This window comes from Euprymna scolopes, chromosome 46, assembly GCF_053919585.1.
Source record: "Euprymna scolopes isolate OS-2025 chromosome 46, ASM5391958v1, whole genome shotgun sequence".
NCBI classification, from domain to species: domain Eukaryota; kingdom Metazoa; phylum Mollusca; class Cephalopoda; order Sepiida; family Sepiolidae; genus Euprymna; species Euprymna scolopes.
The window spans coordinates 110,650,855-110,675,759 of NC_136527.1; the positions used below are offsets into that span (position 1 = coordinate 110,650,855).

Consider the following 24,905-nt stretch of genomic DNA (forward strand, 5'->3'; position numbering starts at 1 on the left):
AGCCATGAATAAGATGCAAATGGTTTTTTTTTTATTTTAATCTACAATCTTTTGAATAAAATATGCTTCATTAGACGCAAAGAGTTGTTTTATATCAATAAAAATTACCCCATTGCTTTTTTTCTCTTTTAGATGCTAGTGTATTGGACGAACCAAAAATCGGTAATTGTGTATATTGCAAACCCAACTTCTTGTAAACTAGCCTTAGTACCTGGTGTTGCCCGGGTGTTTGGAAGTGTAAAAAAAAAAAAAAAAAAAAAGTGGTAGTAGGCAGGCAAGCAGGCTCAACCCCGTGACGCGAAGACGGAAAACAAAGCGAAAGAAAAACTGGCGTCTTACTGTTATATTATGAACCTTTGTTTTTTTTTTTGTCAGAATTCAAATAGACAACAACACATTTGGTAAGCAACAGTCCGTTTTTATTCCTCGTGTGCCGAGTTCAATCCTGAACGAAGGCAGTGAAAAGTAACATTCAAAACAAAGAATCAGCAACTACGTCCCAGAGCCTAGCTGGAGTCCGAACACGGTACTCCCGTAATAATAATAATAATAAAGGGTTGGGTTCGAGACTCCTAACAAACGGTTTCCCAGTTCGATTCAAAACACCTGATGAAAGCCGGAGGGCAAAACGGCCGAAACATTGTGACTATAACAACCAAGATGAGGAAGTCAGTCGGACAATCTCAATAAACTCTCTCATGTTCTTTATTACGTTTTCACAGTGATTGCTGGCAGTCCTGAAGACAGCTTTAGTCTCAGTATTACGTTGGAAGCAATGGAAAAAGTGATTTCTGTGCTCAATGGCAGAAGCACATTCTGTAGAGAACCACATCGTAGGTACGCAGTAGTCTATACCTACAATTAGCCATTCCGTCAGGTCTGATACTATAGAGCAGCGGTTCTCAACCGGGGGCGAATCGCCTCCTAGTGGGCGAAAATCAAATTTTGGGGGGGCGATTTTCAATCAATTTTATCTGTGAAAAATTTTGACATTTTTGCGAGTAAATTTTTTAAAGTTTTTGAAATTATAAACGCGTAGCTAAACTATTAGTGCGAAACTTTGGTCACGTGACCTATGAATTGCTCTCTTATAAAAATCCTATCTACAAAATAGCACGGCCCGTATCCTGCATAAGTACCAAAACCACACACACACACACACACATTCATTCCATTACGTGAATTTACAAAAACAAAAACACAAAAAACAGTTAGCGTTAATAAAGTTTTGATTATTATAATTGTTGTAAAATACTTTATTTGCATTAAATTAGTTTTCATTTAAAAATAAAGTTTAATTATATAATATTTATTTATTTATTAAAAGCTCAAAAAATTATATTGAGAAATAGAATATTGTTTTATGACCAAAAATTATAAGGGGGTCCACCAAGAAAAAAAAGAAGGGAAAAGGGGTCCATGGGTCAAAAAAGGTTGAGAACCGCTGCTATAGAGGACACATTCTGATATAAATGTATGGAAGCTATCCCAGTCAGCCGTAGAGTATCGATATACTGCACGCTAGATAGGTGCATCTGCATTACATTTTGTTTTTATCTTAACTGAGACAATTGAGTGGTTGGGAAATCCCAGTGGAGATAGAATGGAGGATGAACATAGCTAAGGGCAACTTTTCAAACACAATTCACGAAAACTGGAGTGTTTGAATCGCAACAAGGGAGATAATCATTTTCTGAAATTCTAATTTAGCAAAAGTGAATTTTTGCCAATTGTCTTGGAAAACTTTTCATTAATAATTAATCTTAAAATTTATCGTTTTTCATAAGTTTTGGATATGTTCATTACTGTGACATGGCAGTGGAGTAGATACCATCGGTTTTACTTGAAATTCAATATTTCGATTTTCAATTTTTACTCTTATAATAAAGAAGCACCTCATTATAATTTCACTCTTATAATAAAGAAGCACCTTATTATAATTTCACTCTTATAATGAAGAAGAACCTTATTATAATTTCACTCTTATAATAAAGAAGCACTTCATTATAATTTCATTCTTGTAATAAAGAAGCACTTCATTATAATTTCATTCTTGTAATAAAGAAGCACCTTATTATAATTTCATTCTTATAATAAAGAAGCACTTCATTATAATTTCATTCTTGTAATAAAGAAGCACTTCATTATAATTTCATTCTTGTAATAAAGAAGCACTTCATTATAATTTCATTCTTTAATAAAGAAGCACTTCATTATAATTTCACTCTTATAATAAAGAAGCACCTTATCATAATTTCATTCTTATAATAAAGAAGCACCTTATTATAATTTCACTCTTATAATAAAGAAGCACCAAAGATTTTAGTGGATCTCCTACTAGATCATGTATTTTCTAATTTTTGAAGACGATTCTTTTTCCTGCACGATACGTATGTATATCAACAAGTTTTTACTTGGAATGCCATTTATAAGTGTGACTTATACCCTATAAGCACCCGCTAATTTTAATGTAAAGTTGCGAAAATACAAACCTTTAATTGTGGTGATGTGAATAATTGTGTTGGAATAGCAGATCATGATGAATCGGCCATTACTGGCCACTCCTATGTGGATGATGTCAGCAGAATTTAACTGAAAATATAAATAAAAGTCAAAAGAGATGTAACATTTCATAAACAGAGGTTATACGACATTACACAAAGTTTCCATAGCAGGTGCTCGTCTGAACTCCAATCTCTGGTCCCCCCTCGCCAATCTTTCACGAAAAACACCCGTCTAGTTGAATCCACTTTGAAAAATTTCCCCCACTCTTTATCTGTGCCTAAATCAAAACGCGGATTCCATGAACAAAGCTTCTTTCTTAGAACTGCACGCCTGTGGAACTCTGTTCTGTCTGCCTGCTTCCCACCTGACTACAACTTGGATGTGTTCAAGTCCAACGTTAACAAATTCCTAATGAACCGCCCCCTTAAGTAAACACTTCATCAAATCTCCACACTAACGTACTGTACTTGCAATAACCCTTATCCCTGAGTGGCTTCCGGGCCTTGATAAGTGGTGACCACCGTGTAAAAAAAAAAAAAAAAAAAAAAAAAAGTTCACGCAAAGGGCCGAAAACAGGGACACAGAATAGTCACCTAACGTACTTCCTAACTTCCGGCGTGTCTGCTACCAGAAGCGGTGACAAAGCAAATAAGTTTCTTTGCTTTTTTTTTTTCTCTCACGTCTATAAAAAGGTGCCTTCAATAAGTTTCCAGACTTTTTTCGTATGGGCACTTTTATTGATAGTACAGACAACGAAACTCTAGTCCCCTTTGTAGTAATCTCCTCCGGCTGCAATGCACTTGTACCCCTCCAACAACTTCTGGAAGGCCCCATGGAAGTCCACTTGTGTGAGCGTGTAAACAACCCTTGTCACCACCTCTTTCATCTCCTGGCCCTGGATATGACCTTTTTTTTTTTTTTTTTTTTTTTTTTTTTTTTTACACGGTGGTCACCACTTATCAAGGCCCGGAAGCCACTCAGGGATAAGGGTTATTGCAAGTACAGTACGTTAGTGTGGAGATTTGATGAAGTGTTTACTTAAGGGGGCGGTTCATTAGGAATTTGTTAACGTTGGACTTGAACACATCCAAGTTGTAGTCAGGTGGGAAGCAGGCAGACGGAACAGAGTTCCACAGGCGTGCAGTTCTAAGAAAGAAGCTTTGTTCATGGAATCCGCGTTTTGATTTAGGCACAGATAAAGAGTGGGGGAAATTTTTCACAGTGGATTCAGCTAGACGGGTGTTTTTCGTGAAAGATTGGCGAGGGGGGACCAGGGATTGGAGTTCAGACGAGCACCTGCCATGAAAATAACGATAAAACAAGGATAGGCTCGCAACGTCTCTTCTGTGGGAGAGGGGTTGCAGGGTAGAGAAAAGGGCATCCCCCACTAAACCACGAAGTCTATTTTGTACTCTGTCAAGGCATGATAGGCTGTTTTTGGCAGCTCCTGCCCAGATATGGCAACAGTATTCCATCCTTGGACGTACTTGGCTTTTATATAGATAGAGAATTGCATCAGTAGTGAGATATCTTCTGGAGCGGTAGAAGGATCCCACCATCTTTCCTGCGACCTTGGCAACAAATTTGATGTACGTGTTCCATTTCAGATCAGGAGTAAAGGTCAAACCCAGAAGCTTGTCAAAACACGGGGCCTCACCCAGACGAGAGCCATCCATCACAATTGATGCCAGCTGGGGATCAGAGCGTTGATCAGACCTTAAACTATATCCAGTGGTGAGGCCCCAGCTTGCAGGCTTTGGGGAGTGTGGAGCCATCCTTTAATTGCCATTGCTCCCAGGTTCACTCTGACCCGGAGTGGTAGTACCTGTTAGGGTCCCAACCATGGGCTAAATAGAAACCGACTTGAAAACAACAAATATATTCTATTAAAAAATTGTTCTTTAAAATCTTTGAATTCGGCATTAAATAACCCGAAAAGGGTTGATATGCTGTAAAAGAAGTACATACACCAGTTCTTATCAGATTACTGAAGTTAAGCAACGTTGAGCCTGGTTAGTACCAGATGGGTGACCATTTAGGAATTCTAGGTGCTGTATGTGCTCTCCGCTTATCTCAGCATTTGTTTCCAGTCGTCTTGTACACAAACTTTACTTGCCACTGGTATTTAGCAATGTCGACTCAGGAGAAGTTTGATTGGAGACTGCGCACCTCCTGCCACAAAAATTTCACGAACAGGCACCCCTTCATGGGTATCCATAGTCTGTCAAAGACTGAAGGAGCCCTTTTACATACAGCGCCTAGCCTTCCCAAATGGTCACCCATCTGGGACTGGCCAACTTAACTTCAGTCGTCCGATGAGAACCGGTGTGTCAATGTGATTGTGCCGTCATAGTGGATGGTGAATAACTTATTTCCAACTGCTCTTTCTGGTATAGGTTCTCAAGACTTGTTGCTGCATTTGATATGCAACTTTTTACAGACGGTCCAGTGGAGATATTTACGCACTCTATTGTGTCACACAAGGAATAAATCTTTGTATAAATGAATCTATATCTATAAAAGTGAGAATGTATGTGTGTGTGTGTGTGTGAGGACAATTCTCAACCTATATACCCAACACAGTTTTGATCTATAGACATGGTATATTGTGACATATGGCCTAGTGGTCCTAGACGTTGTATCAAAGTTTACAGTTACCCAAAGGTGCTGAGTTCAATCCTGAACGAAGGCAGTGAAAAGTAACATTCAAAACAGAGAATCAGCAACTATGTCCCAGAGCCTAGCTGGAGTCCGAACACGGTACCCCCCGTAATAATAATAAAGGGTTGGGTTCGAGACTCCTAACAAACGGTTCCTCAGTTCGATACAAAACACCTGATGAAGGCCGGAGGGCAAAACGGCCGAAACGTTGTGACTATAACAACCAAGATGAGGAAGTCAGTCGGACAATCTCAATAAATGGTATATAGGATATTCAGACATGTGGAAAACTTTTAAATCAGTTTTCATCTGATAAAAAAAAAAAAAAAAAAAAAAAGATTGTTAAGGGGGTCAAAATTAAAAAATTGGTACTTGGGGGAGGGCGGGGTCATTGGATTTTTATCTGTTTGTCAACTGTTTCACGAATGTGTGTGAATCTTTTTTTTTTTTTTTTACAAGGTGGTCACTACTTATCAAGGCCCGGAAGCCACTCAGGGATAAGGGTTATTGTAAGTACAGTACGTTAGTGTGGATATTTAGAGTGTCTACTTAAGGGGGCGGTTCATCAGGAATTTGTTTACGTTGGACTTGAAGACATCCAAGTTGTAGTCAGGAGGGAAGCAGGCAGAAGGAACAGAGTTCCACAAGCGTGCAGTTCTAAGAAAGAAGCTTTGTTCATGGAATCTACGTTTTGATTTAGGCATAGATAAAGAGTGGGGAAAGTTTTTGGCAATGGATTCGCATGAATGCTTTCTTATGTTACGAATAAGAAGGTTTGAAAACACTTTTTAAAGATCATGTCAAGCTGGCCTAATGGTTATCATACATGATTGTGCCTAATGAGGATGCAGGTATTTATTTATTTCTTTTGTTCTATACCAGATTTAATATCATATGAAAGCCCTCGCCTCAGAGGTCTGATATTTGACTGAAGACAGTTGGATTGCGCTACTTCAACGGTGGACTTCCTGAACGAAATGCAGCTAACATTGATGCTTTTTGTTTTTCTACTTCCTTTTGCAAAATTTCCTTCTTCCCTTTTCACCTTTCTATTTCTATCTCCCACCACTTCCTGACTGGTTTCATAAAGTGTCTGCTCTTCATTTGAGATTTCATAAAGTGTCTACTTAAGGGGCGGTTCATCAGGAATTTGTTTACGTTGGATTTGAAGACATCCAAGTTGTAGTCAGGTGGGAAACAGGCAGACGGAACAGAGTTCCACAGGCATGCTGTTCTAAGAAAGAAGCTTTGTTCATGGAATCTACGTTTTGATTTAGGCACAGATAAAGAGTGGGGAAAATTTTTGACAGTGGCCTCAGCTAGATGAGTGCTTTTCGTAAAAGATTGGCGAGGGGGGACCAGAGATTGGATCTCAGATGAGCACTTGCCATGGAAATAACGGTAAAACAAAGACAGGCTCGCAACGTCTCTTCTGTGGGAGAGAGGTTGCAGGGAAGAGAAAAGTGCATCCACCACAAAGCCACAAAGTCTATTTTGTACTCTGTCAAGGTAGGATAGGCTGTTTTTAGCAGCTCCTGCCCAGATATGGCAGCAGTATTCCATCCTTGGACGTACTTGGCTTTTATATAGATAGAGAATAGCATCATTAGTGAGATATCTTCTGAAGCGGTAAAAGGAATTCACCATCTTTCCAGCGACCCTGGCAACAGACTTGATGTATGTGTTCCATTTCATATCAGGAGTAAAGGTCAAGCCCAGAAGCTACCAAACATTATGATAAAATCCGCTATGAAACAACCAAACCAAACACAACAAACTATCGATTGAAGATACAAAAATCTTAAAGAATAAAAACCTTCTACAAAATAACTGAATGCAACATTAATACTATTTCCAAAATAACTGGATTTGGTATTAAATGACCCAAAAAGGGTTGGTATGCCGGAAAACAAACCAATCGAACCATTTTTTTTTTTTTTTAAACCCATTTTCCTTTTTTTTTGAGATTATGCATTTCAAGAAAATTTTTTATTCAATTCAAATTTTTCCTTCTTTCTGCTCTTACGTTCTAAACTTAAAAAGAAATTGTTTGGATTAAACCTTAATTTATTTTTTGGATTTAAGTGTTTTGTGAAAACAATGAAATAAACGAAACTTATTTTTATGTTCTGCAAAACCAAAACCAACAATCCACCTTTTCCCCCTTTTTCCCTCTTCTTCCCATTTTCACCTTTCTCTATCCCTCCCATTTCCTAACTTAAAATGTACCAAACATTAATACTGTAACCCTTTTCACTATCCCATTGCAAAACTCATTCATGTTTTTGTTTGTTTTACATGGAGGTCACCACTTATCAAGGCCCAGAAGCCACTTTTTTTCTTTTTTTTTTTTTTTTTTTACATGGGGGGGGGGTCACTACTTATCAAGGCCCGAAGGCCACTCAGGGATAAGGGTTATTGCGTGTACAGTAATCAATGAGATAGTATTGTAGTAATCAATAGTATTGGGGGTTTTGATAGAGTGTCTTACTTAAGGGGGCGGTTTGTCAGGAATTTGTTTATGTTGGATTTGAAGACGTCCAAGTTGTAGTCAGGTGGGAAACAGGCAAGCAGCAGAGAGTTCCACTGGCGTGCAGTTCTAAGAAACTCTAGGATATTGCATGTACAATAATCAATGGGATAGTGTTGTAGTATTCGTTAGTATTGGAGATTTGATAAAGTGTCATTATTTAAGAGGCCAGTTCATCAGGAATTTGTTTACGTTGGACTTGAAGACATCCAAGTTGAAGTCAGGTGGGAAACAGGCAAGCGGCAGAAAGTTCCACTGGTGTGCAGTTCTAAGAAAGAAGCTTTGTTCATGGAATCTACGTTTTGATTTAGGCACGGATAAAGAGTGGGGAAAATTATTGACAGTGGTTTCAGCTAGACGGGTGCTTATTGTGAAAGATTGGAGCTCAGACGAGCACTTGCTATGGAAATAACGATAAAACAAAGATATGTTCCATGTTCTGCAGGGCAGGGAACAAAAACGATAAAATCCGCTATAAAACAACCAAACCAAACACAATAAACTAGCGATTGAAGATACAAAGAACTTGAAGAATAAAAACCTACAAAATAACTGAATACAACGCGAATACTATTTCCAAAATAACTCGATTCAGCATTAAATCACCTGAATGAATAAACTGATATGCCGTAAAACAACCAAACCAAACCTAACCTCTGACCTTTGAACAAGACAGAGCAAACCAAACTAACCACATCACCAAGTGCTAGGACTGAAGTTAAACTCAACACTCGGAACTAGATCATAAATGTAATACCTTGAATTCCCTTCGAATTTCCAGCTTCCCTGATTGTACTGATATGCAGAAAGTTTAAATAGTCTGTGAGATGAGTATATTTGCTAACAACACTACGCTCTATAACAGGCATGATGGGAAAAACGAATGAACACATATCCAAGGCAATGGCAGAAACCCTAGAGGAAAACCCCTGTCTGTAGTGGAATGGTGTTGGTTGGTTGGTTGTTTTTGTTTTACGGCATATCAACCCTTTTCAGGTTATTTAATGCCGAATCCGGTGATTTTGAAGAAAATTTTTTTAATAGTATATATTTGTTTTTTGCAAGTCAGTTTCTATTTCACCCATAGTTGGGACCCTAACAGGTACTACCACTCCGGGTCAGAGTGGACCTGGGAGCAATGGCAATTAAAGGGTGGCTCCACACTCCCCAGAGCCCGCAAGCTGGGGCCTCACCATTGGATATAGTTTAAGGTCATATCCAGGACCGGAATGGGGTCAAAAATGGATGATAACAATCAATGCTGACAAGACTAAGCTCATTTCCTTTAATAATTATAAGAAACCTTACCAACCACTAATAACTTTGGCTAAAGATACATCACCTGAGAGTACTTCATTCAAACTCTTCGGCTTAACGTTCACAAGAAACATGAGTTGGAACAGATACGTCAAGGGTATTGTCAAGGCTGCTGCAAAGAAGGTGAACTCTCTCTACTGTTACTGAATACAACGCGAATACTATTTATATAGTTACTTACGCACTGTGCCTTGAGGTGAAAATGGAATTAAAAAAGATTTTTTTTTAAAATATAATCTGAACAGACATCTTGCTGCTCAACTCCCTCACGGCTCTACGGACAAATGTATCTTTAGTTGACCTTTGACAACTAAATCTTTTCGTTTACTAGCCAAATAGAAAAGTTACTAGCCAAACCCACATGATTTTTGGAATATGACATCTTCGTTTTGTGACGAGTATGTACATCACAAAGATTTTTCTGTATTTTTTTATACGTCTAATTCTAAATATACAACAAATTTTATGTTGATACTTGAACGTATAAACATTCTGATTCTCCAAATATTTTTTTAAACAGCCTTCGATAAAAATATATATATATATTGTTCTATTAAACTTTTATTGTTTAAATAATTTTGTTTGTTTTATTAAAAAAAAAAAAAAAAAATTTGAAAAGATATTTTTCACTCAGTAGTGAACTTTGGAAGATTGTTAATGAAAGAAATACAATCGTCAAAAGATAAACCCAATAGTACAATGGGGTAAGGAGTGGCTGGTTACTTTTAATGCATCTAAAACCAAGCTTCTCTCTTTACATCATCAACATTCTGATCCACATCTGGCATCAATTGAAATGAATGGCTCTCGTCTTCAGGAGGCCTCAAGTTTTGACAAGCTTCTGGGCTTGACCATTACTCCTGATCTTAAATGGAACACGTACATCAAATCTGTTGCCAAGGCCGCTGGAAAAATGGTGGGATCTTTCTATCGATCCGGTAGACATCTCACTGCTGATGCAATTCTCTATCTATATAAGAGCCAGGTACGTCCAAGGATGGAATACTGTTGCCACATCTGGGCAGGAGCTGCTAGAAAGGACTTGTCCTGCCTTGATAGAGTTCAAAATAGACTTCGTAGCCTCGTAGGAGATGTCCTTTTCTCTTCCTTGCAACCTCTATCTCACAGAAGAGATGTTGCGAGTTTGTCTCCGCTTTATCGTTATTTTCATGGAAAGTGTTCGACTGAGCTTCAATCTATGGTCCCCCCTTGCCAAACTTTCACAAGAAACACCCGTCTAGCTGTAAACACTATCAATAATTCCCCCCACTCTTTATCTGTGCCTAAACCTAAACGTAGATTCCATGAACAAAGCTTCTTTCTTAGAACTGCACGCCTGTGGAATTGTCTTCCGTTTTCCTGCTTTCCGGCTGACTACAATATGGTTGTCTTCAAGTCTAACGTAAACAAGTTCTTGATGAGCCGTTCCATATAAGTTATCAAATTTACCAAATTTTCAATATTAATGATTACTATATTGTCCAATTTCTACTGTACACTCTTTAACCCTTATCCTTGAGTGGCCTCTTGGCCTTGATAATGTGGTGATGCCTATGTAAAAAAACCAAAAAAAAAAAACCCCTTCATTATTTCTAGTCGCGATTTTGAAAAATTAATCACAAATGCAACTGTTTCACTCGCAATGTAGAGTCAGTCCTGTGTTGCATTATTGTACGTTTGTCTAGGGGTAAAACACTGCGACAAATATATTTAATTTTAAAAAAAGTAAAAAAAAAAAAGAGAGTGGAGAAAAAAAAAAGAAATTTATTAAAAACAGAAAAGAAAATATAAACAAAAACTATTTACAGGCACAAAATGATTAAAGGGAAATAATTCAGATTTAGATTCGTGTCTTAGGCTTTGTACCTGTTATTTATATTTAACTAGCCTGGGCACCAGGCGTTGCCTGGGTGTTTGAAAAAGTATATTCTTCTATTAAACTTGAATTGTTTAAATAATTTAACTTTTTTTTTTTTTTTAATAAAATGAACAAAGTTGAAAAGATATTTTTCACTCAGTAGTGAGCTTTGGAAGATTGTCAGTTGCATCCAAGTGGCATCGTACCTTGTTTGGGGTGAAAGAAAAAAAAAAAAAAATTATTTACCTTTGGAAAATCAAATGCAGCAGTTATGTTTCCAGGGCTTCCGTCTTCTTTTTTGCCAATTCGGTAAATTCTTAAAATATTTTCTTTCGCTAAAACAACAAGGAAAGCTCTAGAAAAAATAAAAAAAAGTAAAAATTAAGAAAAAACGAGACAAGCATGCGGGGTCCCCCTCCATGAGTAAAAAAATTACTTCAAGCAGTGGTTAGTTTAAGCAAATTCAAGCAGTGGTTAGTTTAAGCAAATTCAAGCAGCGGTTATTTCAAGAAAATTCAAGCAGTGGTTAGTTTAAGCAAATTCAAGCAGTGGTTATTTCAAGAAAATTCAAGCAGTGGTTAGTTTAAGCAAATTCAAGGAGTGGTTAGCTTAAGCAAATCCAAGCAGTGGTTATTTCAAGAAAATTCAAGCAGTGGTTAGTTTAAGCAAATTCAAGCAGTGGTTATTTCAAGAAAATTCAAGCAGTGGTTATTTCAAGAAAATCCAAGCAGTGGTTATTTCAAGAAAATCCAAGCAGTGGTTATTTCAAGAAAATTCAAGGAGTGGTTATTGAGAAAAGTGCAAACAAATTAACAGACACACGACTTTTGGGGCAAATTTATAATGGTCCCAAAGTGGGCAACCAGTGTTATCCGGGAAAATCTTTTCCAACAAAAAATTACAATTTACTTTCACCATAACTTATGTTTGTGCAAAAGTTTTTTAAAAGTCCAAGGCCACCACGAGGTCCACCTCGTTCACGGAAACCACCTATTTTAAGGAAAGCGCAAAAAATTATCAGCATCAGTGCATCTACTTTTTTTTTTTTAACGATTTTACAGCAGAATGTGAGGATAAGGACAACATCGCAGCAATAATGAACAAAAAGGTATTCAATTTGATGATTTCACTTATGCAGGGTTTAATCTGAACAAGCCAAGCATGTAAGGTTCCCCCCACGAGTGAAATATATTTATGGTGAAATTTACTTTAACCATATAGTTATCGAGAAAAGTGCGAACAGACGAGCGGGAGTGAAGTACAAGGTCCAATCCCTCCTTTGTCGAGGGACCAAAAATAGGTTTTTCATATTCCAAATAAATAGCGATTCCTCTAGCAAGGGAAAAATAACTTTAATTTAATAAAGTACTAGCAGGAAGTACCCGGCATTGCCCGGGTGAAAGATATTGATACAAGGACAAAGCGAGGTTAAGAATGGCTTCCACATGGTTAAAATAAAAGAGAGAGAGAGAGAGGGGGGGGGGGTGAATTACTAGGTTCAATCCCTCTTTTGTCATAGGACTGAAATGCTAATTTCACAGCACACGAATTTTTTTTATGGAGGGGGGGGGGGCAGGTATTATTTTTGTGGTGACCCAATACCTATTGTAAATTGATCTACATTTTTTTTTTTTTTTTTTTTAATACTCACATTCACCTCTAACAAGGACGTAAGGGGCTAATATTGGGGGCCATGCCTAGGAAAGATTAACAAGATGTTGGTTTACATTACATTTAAACTTCTGCATATCAGTACAGTCAAGGATTGGTTGGTTGGTTGGTTGTTTTACGGCATATCGACATTTTTTTTTTTTTTTTTTTTTACAAGGTGGTCACCACTTATCAAGGCCCGGAAGCCACTCAGGGATAAGGATTATTGTAAGTACAGTACGTTAGTGTGGAGATTTAATAAAGTGTCTACTTAAGGGGGCGGTTCATCAGGAATTTGTTTACGTTGGACTTGAAGACATCCAGGTTGTAGTCAGGTGGGAAACAGGCAGACGGAACAGAGTTCCACAAGCGTGCAGTTCTAAGAAAGAAGCTTTGTTCATGGAATCTACGTTTTGATTTAGGCATAGATAAAGAGTGGGGAAAGTTTTTGACAGTGGATTCAGCTAGACGGGTGTTTTTTGTAAAAGATTGGCGAGGGGAGGACCAGAGATTGGAGTTCAGACGAGCACCTGCCATGGAAATAACGATAAAACAAAGATAGGCTTGCAACGTCTCTTCTGTGGGAGAGGGTTGCAGGGTTCAGGTTATTTAATGCCGAATCCAAAGATTTTGAAGAAAAATTTTTAATAGAATATATTTGTTTGTTTTTTTTTTAAGTCGATTTCTATTTAACCCATAGTTGGGACCCTAACAGGTACTACCACTCCAGGTCAGAGTGGACCTGGGAGCAATGGCAATTAAAAGGTGGCTCCACACTCCCCAAAGCCTGCAGGCTGGGGCTCACCACTGGATATAGTTTAAGGTCGTATGCAGAACCTTACTCAAACTAATAGAAATATGTCGCAAGTTAAAATGAACATTTTTGCATTTCAACTTGCCGACATATTTCTGTACGCGTTATCCATCCAAACAAAGATTTTAATTAGAAACGATCGTTGCTGTATGATTACTCGCATGGTTGGTTGTTTTTGTTTTACGGCATATCAACCCTTTTCAGGTTATTTAATGCCGAATCCAAAGATTTCGGAAGAAAAATTTTTTAATAGAATATATTTGTTGTTTTCAAGTCGGTTTCTATATAACCCATAGTTGGGACCCTAACAGGTACTACCTCTCCGGGTCAGAGTGGACCTGGGAGCAATGGCAATTAAAAGGTGGCTCCACACTCCCCAAAGCCCACAAGCTGGGGCCTCAACACTGGATATAGTTTAAGGTCATATCCTATTAAAATAGGAAGCTGAACAAAGTGTTATTCTCGCTTCCTGAAAACTAAGTATTTTGGTTGGTTGTTTTTGTTTTACGGCATATCAACCATTTTTGGGTTATTTAATGCCGAATCTAGTGATTTTGAAGAAAAATTTTTTAATAGAATATATTTGTTGTTTTCACGTCAGTTTCTATTTAACCCATAGTTGGAACCCTAACAGGTACTACCATTGGATATAGTTTAAGGTCATATTCAGGACCTTACAGTCAAGGGAGCAGGTAGTAGGAAGGGAATTCCAAATACTGAAAGCAAAATTGCTATTTACTCATTTCCATGAAGGGAGAGGGATAGAATGGTTTTACGGCATATCAACCTTTTTCAGGTTATTCAATGTTGAATCCAGTAATTTTGGAAAAAAAAAAAAAGTTTGTTTCAAGTTATTTATATCTTCAAATATTTATTCAGTGTGTTTGGTTTGGTTGTTTTGTAGAGGAAAATAGTTTTTATTTTTTTTGATTTGCAAAACAAAGGGGAAACAGAAAAAACAAAAAAAAAACACCAACATCAATTTTCCTTGGCCTTTTGACTAGGAGCAAAGTGTAGTATCTGTTCTGGTACTACACTTCACCGTTTCTGATCCTTCCTTTTTTTTTTTTTTACATAGTGGTCACCCCTTATCAAGGCCCGGAGACCGATCGGGGATAAGGATTATTGCGTGTACAGTAATCAATGGTAGTCACCACTTATCAAGGCCCGGAAGCCACTCGAGGATAAGGGTTATTGCAGGTACAGTAATCAATGGGATAATATCGTAGTAATCATTAGTATTGGAGATTTGATAAAGTGTCTTACTTAAGGGGGCGGTTTATCAGGAATTTGTTTATGTTGGACTTGAAGACATCCAAGTTGTAGTCAAGTGGGGAACAGGCAGTGGTCGGCCCTATGCCAGTTTCGCTTAGGAAGAATGTATCTGATTTCGTCTCCTGTAATTGGGTTTTAACCTCTGAAAGGTTGGAACGTAGACCTCTGATGTTGGAGAAGGAGACATGGTAGTATGGTGTCTACGTCGGAGGATGGGGTTCTAGGTTTATTCGTGTTTTTTTTTCTGGAGATATTTAATGTTGAGGTTTTAGGATTTGTGGAACAGGTCGACAGACGTGGTTAGAGCAGGACAGAGAGGGAAAGTAAAAGAGAAAAAGACAGGATTTTTTTTTTTGTAACACATGATAAGGTAAAGCCGTAACCCACTAGTATGGCGTCAAGAGACCCCACAAGAAACTACTGTATGGTCCAGAATCCATTCACCATATAGCAATAAAACAGCCCCGGTACTTTGCACCTGCTGATAGGGCAGCCTCCTTAGTGGTTAATCCAAGATTCGGGTCCTTGACTATCAGGCAGGTAATGTAAGCCCAAATGAAATGTTTACCTCCAGCACCCTTTCTAGAGACATGACCACAAGGATAGACATAGAAACAGAAAAATTTCCTACATCTCAGGCTACTGTTTACAAAGTATTACCGATCTTTAATACATATACATATATATATATATATCGATTATGAAGAAAAAAAAGTACATTCTTCACTTAATAATCGGTGAAAATTTCGTATTAATTAGATAATTACTTGATTTTTGGTAGATTTTTAGTCGCGTGCAAGCGACTCTATAAGTCACTCCGTTGGTCAGTTGGTCGGTCGGTCTGTCCGTAACACTTTTGTGCTTCACCTTTTTTGTTAAGTCATTCTTAAGGTCATTCAATTCATCCTTAAGTTCATTAAAGTCATTCTATGTCATTTACTTTTTATTTATTTAAGTCATTTCAGCCCATTTTTCGGTCATTTTAATTTATCTTTAAGAATTTCATGTCAATCTTACATTCATGCATTCGTTCATTACATGAGAGCACGCAACTAATGGCTATTGGCCTTGTTTAGAGAGAGATTCCGTCAAAAATACTTACTCCCTCCTGTCGTCTTTCGCTGTGCTTAGATAACTCCTTTTAAGTTGTCCATCTTGTTTATTCTTTCTTTCTTTCTTTTTTTAATTTTTTATTTTATTTCTTATTTTCTTTCTTTCTTTATTTATTATTATTATTTTTTTTTTTCGAAAATTAGCCGTAGCATGTCTTTTACTGAACTATGTTTCATAAATTTTGGAATTGATATTAATTTCGACTAAGGGTGTACCGAAGAGAGACTCCATCAAAAATACTTACTCCCTCATATCGTTTTGGCCGTGCCTAGTTAAAATTAAGTAAGTTTGAAAACACTTTTTTTTAAAATATCATGTCAAGCTGGCCTAATGGTTATCGTACTTGACTCACTGCCTTAAGGTTTTGGTTTCGATCTCAACTCGAGTATTTTTTTTTTTTTTCACTTACAAGAAGTGAACCATTTTATTGGAATCCTTTGAGATGACAAATTTATTTATTTGAAGATGAGGATAACAGTCCACAAATAAATATGAAGAAGTGAAATGCTTAGAAAAATTTGTCTTGGTTTTTTTTTTCTTTTTACTTCAATTTATTTATTTGTTTTTCATTACACAGAAATCACGACTTATCGAGGCACAGAGGCCATTTGAGGATAAGAGTTACTGTGTATACATCAATCAATGCGATTATAGTAATTTGCAGTAAGATTGGGAAATTCATTGTGGATTTCAGCTTTTTTTTTTTTTAGTTTATCTTTAATAATTTTATGCCAATCCTACATTCACGCATTCATTCATTACACGAGAGCACGCGACTAATGGCTATCGGCCTTGTTTTCATAGTTGTTATAGTTTCACTATGTTTCGACCAACTCATTCTCTGGCCTTCTTCATTCTCTAACTTTCAGGTGGTTAACCATGAGAGGATAGTCAGAGTGGACCTGGGAGCAATGGCAATTAAAGGGTGGCTCCACACTCCCCAAAGCCCGCAATGTGGGGCCTCACCACCGGATATAGTTTTAGGTCATATCCAGGACCTTAAGTCAGAAAGACAGTATATTTACACAGCCTGAAGGGAATAGGGGCTCATACCTTTCTGGATAGTATTTGTGTATAAGCGCGAATTTAAACTCTGCTTGCCAATTCTATAGTTATCTAATCAATAATTTACCCCCCCCACTCTTAATCTGTGCCTAAACAAAAACCAAAACGTAGATTCCATGAACAAAGTTTCTTTCTTAGAACTGCACGCCTGTGGATCTCTCTTCCATTTGCCTGCTTTCCAGCTGACTACAATATGGCCGTCTTCAAGTCCAATGTAAACAAGTTCTTGATGAGCCGTTCCCCTTAAATAATCCAATTTTACCAAATTCACACTTCTAACGATGACTATGATATTGCCGTTTTGACCAATGTACACTCTTTAAACCTTATCCTCGAGTGGCATCTGGGCCTTGATAAGTGGTGAAATAAAATCCACTGCATCTTTCAGAAATTTTCACCACTGACCGATTCGTCCTATATGGCATAATCCCGTTGATACACCAGTTCCTGTTAGATCACCAAAGTTAAGTGACATTGAGCCTGGCCAATACTAAAAATGGGTGACCATTTGGTAGCACCAGGTGCTGTATGTGCTCAGAGCCTGGAGAGGGATGGGAGCTGCCAGGCTATTCTTGTTCAAGACACGCTGCATGAAATAATGCAGCGCCCCCACAACCCCCCGGGAGGGGGGGGTTAAGAGACACGTCTTACGTCATTCGACCACCCGGAAGTTCACTGCTAAAGATAACGATCAGATAATCTCTATTTAAAGGGGTTTATCTGGGGCCCATCAAGGAAAATGACTTTTCCCAAGCAATATCTCATAGCTGGTCCGACTCTAGGCAGAGATACTTTCAATTCTTTGTGCCTCTCAATCATCCCATGGCCAAGCATCACCGCAATGTCGGATACTCGTATTCACCAGCAAAACATGCTGTTTTAGGAGGTTACGGTTAGGGTTTTCGGTGTTAAAAGTAACTATTATACAAAACTTTGTTGCATCCACCACACTCTCCAGACCTCTCCTCTAATGACTACCACTTACCTCGACAACTTTCTGCGTGCTTTAAAGACCTAAGCGATATCAAAAACGCGACCGAAAAAAAAAAAAATCCTGAAAATAGCGCGTAAAAGTCAGGCAAATTAAAGATAGATGCGACCCCCGTTCTTAACTCGTATATACAGGGTGACCCACAATAAACGGGCCCCAACTCCAATTAGGCCCCGTTTCTTAGCGTTTTGTCCGAATGAAATGAAACTTTGGTCATAACTAGTTTATTATATTCAAAACATCGCATCAAAACACGAGGGTCTTTGGCCTTTTTTGTCTCCGTTCTACGGCATATGTTCCAGATATACTTTCTATGTTTTTTCGTTTTTTTTGGGGTCACCCTGTATTATGATTTAGACAGCATATAAAGAGTTTTAAGGAGTGACCCGACCGAGCCCCCCCCCCCCCGCCTCTGAAAAAAGCTTTTTGCGGACATACACAAAAAGTAAGTGCACACACACTAACACACACATTTTCGCTTTTATATATATATATATATATATATATATATATATATATATATATATATATATAAAACAACGATTTCCAACCACTAGAGAGATTGGAAAGACAAAAAAACTTGATGAATTGGTAACTCACAACGTTGACCTGTGGATCCGTCCTATATCCCACGATGCTACAACTGTGAACCCCAACGTTGATGCCGATAGTCCCAGCACCCGTTCTGAGAGCTCCGATGAAGAAGTCCAGCCTGATGGCATGACTGTACGTCCTAACGTTGATGCTAATCGTTCCAACACATCTTCTGAGAGCTCCAATGAAGATGAAGTAGTCCAGCCAATCCCCCTTCGTAGGAGTGCCCGCAACAAACGACCACGTCCACCATGCCAAATGTGTGGCCTGGAGACCAGGGGGCAGTGTAGTGTTGAATGTAACAATCAAAGAGGAAAGCACTCCCGTGTGTGTGTGTCATGCGGTCATACAACTTACCTTCGGATGGGATCTGAGAGAAAGAGAAATTAAAGATGGCAGCCATGGATTTATAAGGTGAAGTCTCTTGGAATCTCACGAGAGCTCATCTTCCACTGCACATGTATGCAAATGGAATGCGGTCAGTTTTCTGATAAAATGTCTGTCGGCAGAGGCAATGGGGTGGGGGGGAGGAGACGTGCTGGAAGTTGAGAGAGAAAGTTGTCAGTGACTAATTCTAGCTGGACTTTTGCGTATTGCATTTGGTTTATTTTGTTTCGCTGTTTACTCAAAAGAAGCACCGTTATGAAGTGTCATCTCTTTTTTTACGCAACAACAACGACCCGTTTCTCGACCAGGTTGTGACTTACGATGAAAAGTGGATCTTTTACGACAACCAACGATGCTCAGCTCAGTTGTTAGACCTCGACGGAGCTCCACGACACTCCCTAAAGTTAGAGTTGCACCAAAAGAAAGTCTTGCTGACTGTTTGGTGGGCTGCGACCGGTCTCATCCATTAGTCTTTTAAATGCAGGCGAAACTATTATGGCGGTGAAGTACTCTCAACAAATGGATGAAATGCATCAGAAACTTCAACAACAACACCCAGCATTAGTCAACTGAAAAGGCCCAATTCTCCTCCATGACAATGCCCGAGCACACGTTGCTAAACTGACCCTGCAGAAGTTGAATGAATTCAACTGCAAAACTCTACCTCATCCACCATACTCTCTAGATCTCTCCCCTACCGACTACCACTTTTTCAAGCATCTCGACAACTTTCTGCATGAGAAATCAAGTACGTCCAAGGATGGAGTACTGCTGCCACATCTGGGCAAGAGCTGCTAAAAACAGCCTATCCTGCCTTGACAGAGTATAAAATAGGCTTTGTGGCTTAGTGGGGGGAAGCCCTTTTCTCTTCCCTGCAACCTCTCTCCCACAGGAGAGACGTTGCGAGCCTGTCTTTGTTTTATTATTACTACCATGGCAGGTGCTCGTCTGAACTCCAATCTCTGGTTCCCTCTCGCCAATCTTTCACGATAAACACCCGCCTAGCTGAAACCACTGTGAAAAATTTTCCCCACTCCTTATCTGTGCCAAAAACAAAGCGTAGATTCCATGAACAAAGCTTCTTTCTTAGAACTGCATGCCTGTGGAACTCTGTTCCGGTTGCCTGTTTCCCACCTGACTACAACCTGGATGTCTTCAAGTCCAATGTGAACAAATTCCTGATGAACCGCCTCCTTAATTCCTGATGAACCGCCTCCTTAAGTAAGACACTTTATCAGATCTCCAAAACTAACGTACTATACACACAATAACCCTTATCCCCGAGTGGCTTCCGGGCCTTGATAAGTGGTGACTATCTTGTAAAAAAAAAAAAAAAGATGAGCATAATAGTCCGCAATAAATTAATAAATGATACTCATCTCAATAATGAATTGCAATTAAAAAAAAATAATAATAAACCTGATAGCCATGTATGATCCACTACCTGAAACCCTTCATTCAAACTCCTCGGCTTAACGTTCACAGGGAATATAAATTGAAACAGATACACTGAGGGCAGTGCCAAGGCTGCTGCAAAGGAGGTGGGCTCTCTTTAACCCTAACCCTTATCCCCGAGTGATAAGTGGTGACTACCTTGTAAAAAAAAAAAAATACACCTTTTCAGCAACTTTGTCACCAGAACGCAAGATTTTTACGTTACTGGCATAAATACACTTGTTTTGCGTTGCCAAAAGTGTGTTGATTCGGATGGTGCTTATTTTGATCAATAAATTTTTGTTTGAGTTATGTTCATCTGAATTTAAAAATTAAAAACCATAAGAACTTTGCCAACCTGATAGATACTCCACCGGTACCATGTACTACATTATGCCTAGACTGAATCCAACTCGAATCGCATGGTCATATTCGATGTTGGCTCAAATAAATAAATTTTCTTGTCAACCTGACACTATTTTATTCTTATTTGATAATTTTCATAATTTAAAATTTTTCTATTACATAAATCACTAAACTTATTATCCCGTCATCGTTGCATGTTAACACGGACCAACACGTTGTATGCAGAGACAGTCACAAAAAAAAAAAAAAAAAAAAAAAAAAAAAAAAAAATCGACTCAGTTTTTTTCAAGTTTCTGAATTTTTTTAGATGAGGATTGGTTATTCATATTATTTGGATTCATCGGACTACTGTTCTCATCTTGAGTGTCATTTTCACAACGTTTCGGTCGATGTAACCTTCGACCTTCTTCAGGTGTATCTTGTCAAACTCGGGAATGTTTCTGTCGAACTCGGGGAATTTGGACGGAATTTCGAGCGGAACCCTTATTTACTTCACGTATACAAGTAATAAGTATAAAGATAGATATACATTAATATATAGTAATAAGTTAATAATAATTAGTAATAAGTTAATAATAATTAGTAATAAGTTAATAATAATTAGTAATAAGTTAATAATAATTAGTAATAAGTTAATAATAATTAGTAATAAGTTAATAATAATTAGTAATAAGTTAATAATAATTAGTAATAAGTTAATAATAATTAGTAATAAGTTAATAATAATTAGTAATAAGTTAATAATAATTAGTAATAAGTTAATAATAATTAGTAATAAGTTAATAATAATTAGTAATAAGTTAATAATAATTAGTAATAAGTTAATAATAATTAGTAATAAGTTAATAATAATTAGTAATAAGTTAATAATAATTAGTAATAAGTTAATAATAATTAGTAATAAGTTAATAATAATTAGTAATAAGTTAATAATAATTAGTAATAAGTTAATAATAATTAGTAATAAGTTAATAATAATTAGTAATAAGTTAATAATAATTAGTAATAAGTTAATAATAATTAGTAATAAGTTAATAATAATTAGTAATAAGTTAATAATAATTAGTAATAAGTTAATAATAATTAGTAATAAATTAATAATAATTAGTAATAAGTTAATAATAATTAGTAATAAGTTAATAATAATTAGTAATAAGTTAATAATAATTAGTAATAAATGGTGATATTTACAACTAGAACTAAAAATAGGTTTAAGGCTCCGAAAATTCGTACTAGAATTGTCTGCAATTAATTTTGGAACCAAAAAAGTTTGCTTTGACGTTTCTGAACTTTTGAGATGAGGATTGGTTATATGTATTATTTGGATTCATCGGATCCACTGTTCTCATCTTGAGTGTGATTTTCACAACATTTCGGTCGATATAACCTTTGGCCTTCTTCAGATATATCTTTTTGAACTCAGGAATGCTTCTGTTTCGGGAATTTGGACGGAATTTCGAGCGGAACCCTTTATTTACTTTATGCATGGACCCGTGGCATAGTGATTAGAGTACTTGGGAAAAATCAATTGTAAAAGTGACCTTCTCCGGAAGGTTGAAGGTTCAATCCTCGGTGTGGGCGTCCAAAATCTACATTTGCGAATTATTTAGGACCTCTATCCAGTCATGGCTGACAAAACAAGAGCACGCTACCCCCATGAAGTAAGTAAAGGGTTCCGCTCAAAATTCAGTCCAAATTCCCAAATTCGACAGAAACATTCCCAACAAAAACATTCCTGAGTTCGACAAGATACACTTGACAAAGGTTACATCGATCGAAACGATGAGAACAGTAGTCCAATGAATCAAAATAATACAAATAATCAATTTTTACAGTTGAAATAAAATGCATTTATTCATGGTACTTTCCAAGATTACGCATTGCATTTTGTTTTAAAAGCCTCTTAGTTCGCCATGTAGTTCACAAAACTCTGCCGTATCAACACGTGCTTAAAAGTCTCTCTGCCACTACTTGATAGATACTACCCCCCGGTACCATGTATTACATCATACTTACTTTGTATCCGGACTGAATCTCACTCGAACTGCATGATCATATTCGATGTTGGCCCGAATAAATCTGTCAAAATAAAAAAAAAATATTTTCAATAAATAAGGATTATATCTATTCTTATATATATATATATATATTAGTTCAATTCTCTTGTAAAATTTAAAACCTTTGAGAAATCGGCTTATGCAAGTGCTAAGTCTATTTAACAATTTTAGTTAAGGCTTTTTTTTTTCTCCCCCCTCATCCTTATATAAATGAATTCTCTTTTGTAATTAAAAACTTTTTAAAAGTCGGATTATGTAGGTGTTAAGTCTGCGATAGGTTAAAGTTCGGTTTTTTTTTGGGGGGGGGGTAAACTGCATTCTTTATTTTTATTTTACATTTTTTTTTTATTCAAAGCTTTTTTTAGACTGTATATTGGGTTTTTAGATATCCTTCCTCTTATCAATTTGTCTTTCTGGATTAATGAAAAAGAACAAAAAAAAAATTAAATATAAAATTAAATAAAAAATAAAAAAAATTTAAATATAAAATTAAATAAAAAAAAAAATTTTAATATAAAATTAAATAAAAAAAAAATTTTAATATAAAATTAAATCAAAACAAAAAAAAATTTAAATACAAAATTAAATAAAAAAAATTTTAAATATAAAATTAAATCAAAACAAAAAAAATTTAAATATAAAATTAAATAAAAACAAAATTTAAATATAAAATTAAATAAAAACAAAAAGTTAAATACAAAATCAAATAAAAAAAATTTAAATATAAAATTAAATAAAAACAAAATTTAAATATAAAATTAAATAAAAACAAAATTTAAATATAAAATTAAATAAAAACAAAATTTAAATATAAAATTAAATAAAAACAAAATTTAAATATAAAATTAAATAAAAAAAAAATTTAAATATAAAATTAAATAAAAACAATTTGAATATAAAATTAAATAAAAACAAAATTTAAATATAAAATTAAATAAAAAAAAAATTTAAATATAAAATTAAATAAAAACAAAAAAATAAAGTTATACTTACTTATGTTCTTTTTGTCTGAAATCTTTGATGCTCCAAATCATTGCTGCACGATCTGAAAAAAAATAATAAAATAAAATACGTATTATATACGTTTGAAGCGAAAACAACGCATTATTACAAAATAAACAGACATTTATTTTGTTTTAAATTTATATTGAAATTCATAAATATATTTCGAAGGAGACCTTCATCTTCAGTATTTTTCTTTCTTTCTTTTTTTTTTTTTGTCATGTTGTTGTTGTTGTTGGAGCAGAGAATCAACAAGTAGAAATCTGTTTGTTGTTTTTACGGTAGTTTTTTTAAATCTCGGAACGGTGCGTTTGGTCATGCGGAATTCACGTTCAGATTTTTGTTCCTTAGAAGCGCTGGTTGAGTTTGAATAAAATGAAATACGTATTGTATACGTTTGAAGCGAAAACAACGCATTATTACAAAATAAACAGACATTTATTTTGTTTGAAATTAAAGTTCATAAATATATTTCGAAGGAAACCATCTTCATTTTGTGGGCACCATGTAGATTATGCAGCCAGACTTTGTGGGCACCCTTTAGATTATGCAGCCAAACTTTGTGGGCACCCTTTAGATTATGCAGCCAGACTTTGTGGGCACCCTTTAGATTATGCAGCCAGACTTCGTGGGCACCCTTTAGATTATGCAGCCAGACTTCGTGGGCACCGTGTAGATTATGCAGCCAGACTTTGTGGGCACCCTTTAGATTATGCAGCCAGACTTCGTGGGCACCGTGTATATTATGCAGCCAGACTTTGTGGGCACCCTTTAGATTATGCAGCCAGACTTCGTGGGCACCGTGTAGATTATGCAGCCAGACTTTGTGGGCACCCTTTAGATTATGCAGCCAGACTTCGTGGGCACCGTGTAGATTATGCAGCCAGACTTTGTGGGCACCCTTTAGATTATGCAGCCAGACTTCGTGGGCACCGTGTAGATTATGCAGCCAGACTTTGTGGGCACCCTTTAGATTATGCAGCCAGACTTCGTGGGCACCGTGTAGATTATGCAGCCAGACTTTGTGGGCCCCCTTTAGATTATGCAGCCAGACTTTGTGGGCACCCTTTAGATTATGCAGCCAGACTTCGTGGGCACCGTGTAGATTATGCAGCCAGACTTTGTGGGCACCCTTTAGATTATGCAGCCAGACTTCGTGGGCACCGTGTAGATTATGCAGCCAGACTTTGTGGGCACCCTTTAGATTATGCAGCCAGACTTTGTGGGCACCGTGTAGATTATGCAGCCAGACTTTGTGGGCACCCTTTAGATTATGCAGCCAGACT

The 24,905-nt window shown here is 36.7% G+C and overlaps 1 protein-coding gene across 2 annotated transcripts in view; it reads right to left on the reverse strand.

Moving 5' to 3' along the window:
- LOC145270960 (transducin beta-like protein 2) overlaps positions 1 to 24,905 on the reverse strand; it is a 127,903-nt gene that overhangs the window by 42,749 nt on the left and 60,249 nt on the right. For both annotated transcript variants that reach the window (XM_080126506.1, XM_080126505.1), the window contains 4 exons: positions 23,611 to 23,662; positions 22,577 to 22,639; positions 11,118 to 11,226; positions 2,493 to 2,592 (listed from right to left, as the gene is read on the reverse strand). In XM_080126506.1, the coding sequence (XP_079982632.1) occupies positions 2,493 to 2,592; positions 11,118 to 11,226; positions 22,577 to 22,639; positions 23,611 to 23,662 (324 nt within the window). The remainder of the gene's footprint in view (positions 1 to 2,492; positions 2,593 to 11,117; positions 11,227 to 22,576; positions 22,640 to 23,610; positions 23,663 to 24,905) is intronic.